This window comes from Castanea sativa, chromosome 7 (genome assembly GCF_040712315.1).
Source record: "Castanea sativa cultivar Marrone di Chiusa Pesio chromosome 7, ASM4071231v1".
Classification (NCBI taxonomy): domain Eukaryota; kingdom Viridiplantae; phylum Streptophyta; class Magnoliopsida; order Fagales; family Fagaceae; genus Castanea; species Castanea sativa.
Genome location: NC_134019.1, coordinates 45,676,405 through 45,683,932, shown reverse-complemented (window position 1 = coordinate 45,683,932; position 7,528 = coordinate 45,676,405). Strand labels below are relative to the sequence as shown.

The window sequence follows — 7,528 nt, the reverse complement described above, 5'->3', positions numbered from 1 at the left end:
TCATTAGATTTTTAAAAGTAACGATGTATGCAAATTATATATATATATATATATATATATATATATATATATATATATATATATATATATATATATATATATAAAAGTAGGTTATATCAAATGTCAAAAAAAGGATTTTAAAATTTTCTAACTTTATTTCTTATGTAATTTCTATTATTACAAGAGAAGATCTCCTTTTAGTTATTAATGGAAATATATTTCCGTGATTAGAGTTTAATTAGTTTTAATTTTAAATGTATTACTATGATTATGTTTAATTGTTGATTATGGATTTAATTTTTTAAGTGAATGTAACGGTTGATTTTATTGCACTGTAAAGTTTTTAATGTTCTCCATATGGTCATAGAGTAATACTTAGGTACTCCCGGAGCACGGAGAATGGTACTCCCTCTTCTCATATTCATGGTGGGGTCTGCTCATTAAATTTATGGTGGGACTTATCATGAATGTGAGAAGAGGGAGCACCATTTCACTATACTCCGGAACTACCTAAGAATTTTCCATGGTCATATGATATCTATTTTATTTTTTTTACTTCTCCTTACAGCCATTTTATTTTTCAATCAACAGTTACTAATTGACATTTGATTTTTTTTTCTTCATCTACTCTTTATACTTTGTATTGTTTTTTTCTTTACCATCTCTCTCTCTCTCTCTCTCTCTCTCTCTCTCTCTCCCTCTCCCTCTCTCTCTACATAGGCAACCTATTGTTTTCCCAAATTTGATGATGATTTTATTGCATTAAATATGCATTGTACCCTTTTCTTTTCATGTAATTTTGCTACCCTTAAGTTAGTATATCCATAACTATTAGTTTCTTTATGTTATATTTGGTTTGATATTATTATTATTAATATTATTATTAATATTATTATTATAAAAAACACAAAAAACATGCAATTTTGGTGGTGAACTAGAAATTGATGGGGAACACTCTAAAGAAAAACCGTTAATGGGGTACCTCTACCCTAAGTAATGCAATTCACTAAGAAAATAAGTTTTGTAATCTAATTCAAAAGCTTGACCGTTAACACTACTAAGTAGTTTAAATTACTAATGACATCTTATACTAGTTCGAAAACTTTTGAATTTTTCATTCATGAATCTCTTTCACTAACCCTCTCCTTAATTATGACTAGATCGTGTAGAGACTAGGGATATAAGTATATATTAGTTGTAAATTTTAATTCTAAACGGTGAAATTCCTCTTGTGGGTTAGGATTAACCCTTGTAGCGGTTTTTTCTATGGATGCGTTCATAGGTTTTTCACTTCATCACCAATTGACTGAGTTATTTATTTTACTACACTTTGTTTGTAACTGTTGACTTGTATTTTGTGGTAAATTAAGTGAAAATCAATTAAAATTTTTAATTGGTTAATTTGCAAAGTTGATTTATTCTAAATAAAATTATCCCAAGGGGTCGAAAGCATCTTTTCAATACTTATCTTTTTCTTTCCTTTGAAGAGAACTAGGGGTACCTAGAGGGTGGTCCAAGTCTAGAGAATCCAGGACCATTATGCACCACTGGCCCATATTGGTCCAAATTAAGGTAGCAACTTTTAGATATGGCTATCAGTTTTTTCGGGTCACTTGTCCGTTGGCATCAATAAAATCCTAGCTAAACCATCATTACTTGTCTTAAATATAGTGTTGCTAGATGTTAGTTGATGACATGATGCTACGCACGAGTATAGTACTTCATATGCCACTTTCCTCTCCTATCCTTCAGTGGATTCATTATTTTTACAAAAGGATTCATAGCACATAAAAACAAGGAAAATTATTGTCTCACATTCCTCATTTTACACCAGTTGTACACACTGCACACAAATTGTGGACGTTCGTTGGAAAGTTTGGACATGATAGTGTGAAATGGGAGCTATACAAAGTGTAGTTGATGCACCCACATGACCATGAATCAGAACTAGAAGGTGTAATGTGATCACTTTATGAGGAAACATAATCTAATGGGCCATAAGGCTCAAGCAATTCAGCAATGAATCCCTTCTTTCTTTTGGGGTTCCATCTCATGTCTTTGCACAGTTGATCATTGTACCATATTTGAATAGCACCAATGCAGGATCTCCTGTAGTATTGGCCAGAGTATGTCTTCATGTATTCATCCCATATTTCCACATTTTTTTCCATGTCTTTGATGCTGGGCAATTTGAACGTGCCGTCAAGAAGCTCTGCCAGCCATCGGCATCTTATCTCGGAGGTATACAAGTTTGAAACACTCTCTGAGAAACCAATTACCGCTAATTGTGGAATTCGTGGATGAATGCATTCCCTGATAAATTGGAAATGTCATTTCCTCATTTTAATTACTACTTTCAAAGTGCATGAAGGTTTTAAATTGTCCAAGGAATCAAACAACAGCAATTAAGACTTAGTCCCAAAATTTTGGAATTGATTATGGATAGTGTTGAAACTAAGTGTATCATATTATATTATAGAGAAAATACAAATGTCTAATTTTCATTCATCAATTTAGTATAAATATTAAGACTTTAAAATTTTCAATGTTAAGAAGTTACAATGTTCAAAAGAAATTGAATCAAGAATCTTCATATGATGTTAATTTACTGCTATCAGGTAGTATGTTATTAATACAAATGCATCTATTTACACGTGTGTGTGTGTCTATATATATATATATATATATATATATATAGTTGTTATTTGGCTCTCTGTTATTGCTCTTAAAAAAGGCTTAATGGGGCAATGTCAAATGCTATAAAAGACTTGAGTATATTTCTCTTATCACCATTGGTTTTAAGGCGAAGTGGCACAACTCACAGTTTGACACATGTTATATATGGCCCCCCAAAGGAAAATCTAGATTGTCCAAGAAACCAAATTGTACTAAATTGCTCACATCCCTAAGTTAACCTTGATTAAATAATACATAAAATTTCCAACATTTATAATTTTCTGTAACATAGCTTATTTTGTTTTTTTGTTTTTTTTTTAAAGTTCTTTTCATGTTTTCCTTGGTATTGAATTCTAATGTTATGACCCCCACCCCTTAAAACTTAAAGAAATTAACTAACCTGTAGAGGGGAACTGTAGTATTAGGGGACCCAGCCATATAGTCATTAAATGTGGGGGAGACAAAAATGTCTTTGAGCTTTTTATCACCCCTGAACCCAGTAGCCAATATAACCAAATCAGTCTTCAGAAGTTGCTCCTCGCCATTAACCATAACACCTCCTTTGCAGAAGCTGAAGTTTGTACCTTTCTTCAAAATGATGCTCCCCTCTTCAACTTTGTCATAGAATTTTTCTGGCATTATGCAGATTAAACAGGAACTGAGTTGTTGAAGGAAACTATGCTTTGGAACCATTCCTAACTTTGCCAACCGAAGCTTCTTTTTTATATAGCTTTCAACAAATTTGGAGAATGCCCATCTCTGTTTATATGATAAAAGGTTTTAAGCTTCTACTCTTAGGAGAGCCTTCTTCAAGGTATAAAGAAAAAAAATTATATTAAGGCTATATAAAAATATTACAAAAAAAAAAAAGGCAAAGAAAATTTACCACTGGTGAAAGAATTTTTGCCAGGAGACTTAGAAGAAAACCTTCACCAGGCTTATGAATCAATAGCTCCGCGAAGCGATTAAGGTATAACAATGGTAAAGGCACACCCCAAGGAAAGAAATCAGGAACAATCCAATGTTCAGTCTTGTATAATACAGTACATGGATGCTCAATGCCTGCAAATTAAGTGCAAATCAATGAAAACAATATGTACAAATCTGAGTAATGGAGCAGATAATTAAAATTACTTTTCATGCATAAGCCAATTTAGTAAATTCTCCCTAGAAAATGACCTTACTAAAGTTGTTTTGTCTTTTATAAAAGCCTACAAGTTCTACATTGTAATATAAGTGAAATTTATGTTTGATACCATTTGCCATTGAGCATTCCATAGCAATGTCCAAAGCAGATTTTTGGAATCCCACAACAGTGACTTGCTTCCCTTTGATAAGCTTAGCTGCACTTTCATAATCCATGGCTGCATATTCCATGGAGTGTATCACCTTGCCATGAAAAACTTCTGGGCCTTGGTTTGGAGGGAATCCTGGAATGTTTGGAATGTCACTGAATCGCCCAATGCAGAGGATCACAAAGTCCACTAGGTACTCCTGCATTTCCATTTAGTTTAGTAGGAGTTTAAGACACATAAGTCCAATCTACTTTGACTAAAAGTTCATTTGGAAATAGCTTATTTAACTGAAACTGAAAACTTTTTTGCTGAAAATACTGTAGATAAAGTTAAAAGGTAATTGAACTAGTACAGTGAAACTTATGAATAATACTAAAAAGTACTATGAGATCTATGAATAATACCAAAAATAAACTGAATAGTAGTAAAAATAAACTAAATAGTGAAAAAAATTTACTTTTTAAGTCAATACTGAACATAACCTAAATATCTTTGTCACAATTTTGATTGGCTTGAAAGAGTAGATTATCAGGTACGCATGGGTTGCATAAAATGAGAACTAGTGAAAATAAAAATAGAAATACGTGACAGTTTCAAAACAAATGATTTGTAGATTTATTTCGAAAAACATTATTATTATTACTATTGTTATTCTACAGTATGAACATTTTATTTCAATAATCCCCCGAAAATTGGTTTTATATGTTCAATAAAGTATTCTGATGGGATGTATGCGGAGCCTAATCAACTATGTTGTCTCTGTCAAGGTTTAGGGCCAGCAAATCCCATACAATTATTGGGGGTAATTCCAGTATTTTTTTTTTTTTGGTGGTAAAGAGGTGTAATTCCAGTATTTGGCATTACTTTAGATGCCTTATCCCCTTTACTTGTACTTTTCTATGTGTGTAGCACAAGTAATAGGATGGATTATATTTATGCTAACGATCCTTATAACTTTTGTTACAGCTGTCGTAATAAAGCTATGACAACCCTGTAATATAAACATGGCTTTAGTTTTGACTTTTGAGTGATCTGATGGGATGTATGTGGAGTCTACTAAACTATGTTGGCTACATCGGGGATTAATAGGGATCAATGGTCTTGTACAATTAATTATTGGGGGCTAAAATTCTGATGTTTGAGTAGCTTAGTTTTGAGTGAATCACAAATACGAGCGTTTGTGTTCATTGGTTTTTTTTTTCTTCTAATTTTTTATTTTATTTTATTTATCTACATGCCATAGATTTAGGTTAAGTTTCCTATTTTCTAACATAATTTAATTTTAATTGGGTTATATTCAAAGTGATAAGTTAGTGATAATGGATATTTTTTTTTGTGATGCTTCACATTTTGTGGTTCAAAATACATCTCACCCCCCTTACTCTCTATTGTATCACAAAAAAAGAAAGAAAGAAAATCATATTGAAATGGAGCCGTGGCCCCATCCATCTAATCATATCTATTGTACAAACTTCAAGGGCCTGTCCGTCATCATGAATAATGAACTATTAATGAGAAGTTGAGAGCCTCAAAAATGAGTAGATGTACGTCAGTATGTGTATTAAATGTCCTTCACATTTATCTTGCTCTACCTTATCTCCAAGCAGGAGGAAAAAAAAATAAAAAATAAATAAATGACAACAATTCTTAGTGTACGTATGTGTATGTACATACCTCAGTCGAAAGGCTACTTGTATCTTCTACCATAAGCTTCCATTTCCCTTTGGAACTGAGAAACGCATCAGTACCACTCCACATAGTCCAAGATTGCATCTCTTCCTCAGATAGGCCTTCATACTCAATACTGACAACTTTGGTGTTAAATTTGATATGCCTAAGCAAGTCAAAATGATGAGCATATGATTGAATATAGTCGAAAACTTGATGTTGTTTAGGAAAATCTTCTGTCACTGAAGAAGGCCATGGAAAATCTGAGAACTGATATAGTACTTTTGGAGTTTGGAGTCTAGTGGTCTCTATGGTTTTGGTCCATACTCCTCCAATGTTGCTTTTGGCTTCAAAAACAATAGGATGGAAACCCTTTGACAGTGTGTACTTGCAAGCCAGGAGGCCACTGATACCGGCTCCGATAATGGCTACCTTTCTTTCCATAGCTTATCAATTTGGGAAGAGAGGAGATGGGGGTGAAGGGAGAGAAAGAGCCAAAGCGTTCCTTTGTTTGTTTAGAAGTATAAAAGAGAGAGAAAGAGAGATGCAAATGTCTCTTGGAAATATGGGGTTTAAATGTAATTTACCAAAAAAAATTATAGAATTTGTGAAGCCAGATATAAGGGTACTTACTTTAATTTATAAAGAGCAACAGTAATTAGAAAAGCTTTTTCTTTTTAAACGTCTTTCTCTCAAAGTCTATTTATTATTTTTGTTTGGACCCTCAACAAAGTATTTAGCAAAAAGACAAAAAGATATCAAGAAAATGCACCTCACATCAAAGAATGTAACCAATAAAGCAAGGAAAGCCGACGCCTGAACTAGGAAGATATATAATGATTATAGGCCAATAAAAAAATTTATCCTTATCAACAAAAATATCAGTCCAGAGTCCAGACAAAATATTTGATGTATAGAAAGTTACAAAATAGGTAAGAAGAACTGGAATTGAAATCATCTCAAAGATGAAACTATCTCTGCCTAACAGTTTGAGTCCTCTAGAGACACTTCAAGTAAAATACACATGGTCGAGTAAATTTATTGAGAACAAAACCACATTTATTCAAAATTACTTATATAATCTGTTGGACTTGCATGATACAAATAAAGAAGCGCTTGTTTCTCTTGCCGAGTATGAGCCCTTCAGTAGGTGTAGAATGTAGCTCAATTATTTATATATATATATATATATATATATATAGACTCTCTTGTGTCTATTCTCTTTTTTGGGTATTTGTGAATATATTGCATAAAATAAGATGCCATGTATATGCTTGAATTGTCAAAATAAATTATTATACTTTATTATTCTGATAAGTTACTAACTCTTAACATTTTTTATATCCTTATATAAACTTGGCTAGTTATAGTATCCCTTGGAAAAAATAAAAAAATGACTTTGCCACTATTCGTTAGGTTCAATAAGGGCACAAGGCATTGTCTTTAGTTGTTAAATTCAAAGGATGGGTTCTGTAGAGTTTTAAAATCTACTCATCGTTTAGTCAAGTGACAAATTGACAATCCTTTAGATAATATCAGTGTTACTGATAACGTACAGTACCAGTACAGGTACACTCTTATTTCGTATCAGAAAAAATACCGGTCATACTGGTTGCGTACCGGCTGTACCAGACCTAACACAAAATGCTTTTTTTTTTTTTTTGTAATTGTGACAGCTTTTGTCTCTAAAATAATCAATAATGAAAGTATTTTGTAGATAATTTCATTATTTCACCTAACTTTTGATCTCTCCAATTCTTTTACTTAAATTAGATTTGGTGTTCGAATTAAGAATTGGAGAGATCAAAAGTTAGGTAAAATAATGAAATTATCTACAAAATACTTTCATTATTGATTATTTTAGAGACAAAAACTGCCACAATTACAAC

At 32.2% G+C, this 7,528-nt stretch overlaps 1 protein-coding gene across 1 annotated transcript; it reads right to left on the bottom strand.

Moving 5' to 3' along the window:
- Positions 1 to 1,714: 1,714 nt before the first annotated feature.
- Positions 1,715 to 6,198, bottom strand: LOC142642405 (putative flavin-containing monooxygenase 1). The gene is made up of 5 exons (XM_075816753.1): positions 5,646 to 6,198; positions 3,933 to 4,170; positions 3,563 to 3,738; positions 3,077 to 3,435; positions 1,715 to 2,313 (listed from the first exon to the last, which is right to left on the bottom strand). Exons 1-5 carry the CDS (start codon positions 6,081 to 6,083, stop codon positions 1,971 to 1,973), a joined length of 1,554 nt encoding a protein of 517 aa, XP_075672868.1. The 5' UTR covers positions 6,084 to 6,198; the 3' UTR covers positions 1,715 to 1,970.
- Between the last annotated feature and the right edge of the window lie 1,330 nt (positions 6,199 to 7,528).

Coding starts and splice junctions, on each gene's coding strand:
- LOC142642405 (XM_075816753.1), bottom strand. CDS start 6,083: ATGGAAAGAAAGGTAGCCATTATCGGAGCCGGTATCAGTGGCCTCCTG. Junction 4,171..5,645: donor CAAGTAGCCTTTCGACTGAG/GTATGTACATAC, acceptor ATGGAAATGCAG/GAGTACCTAGTGGACTTTGT. Junction 3,436..3,562: donor CAAAAATTCTTTCACCAGTG/GTAAATTTTCTT, acceptor TCATATAAACAG/AGATGGGCATTCTCCAAATT.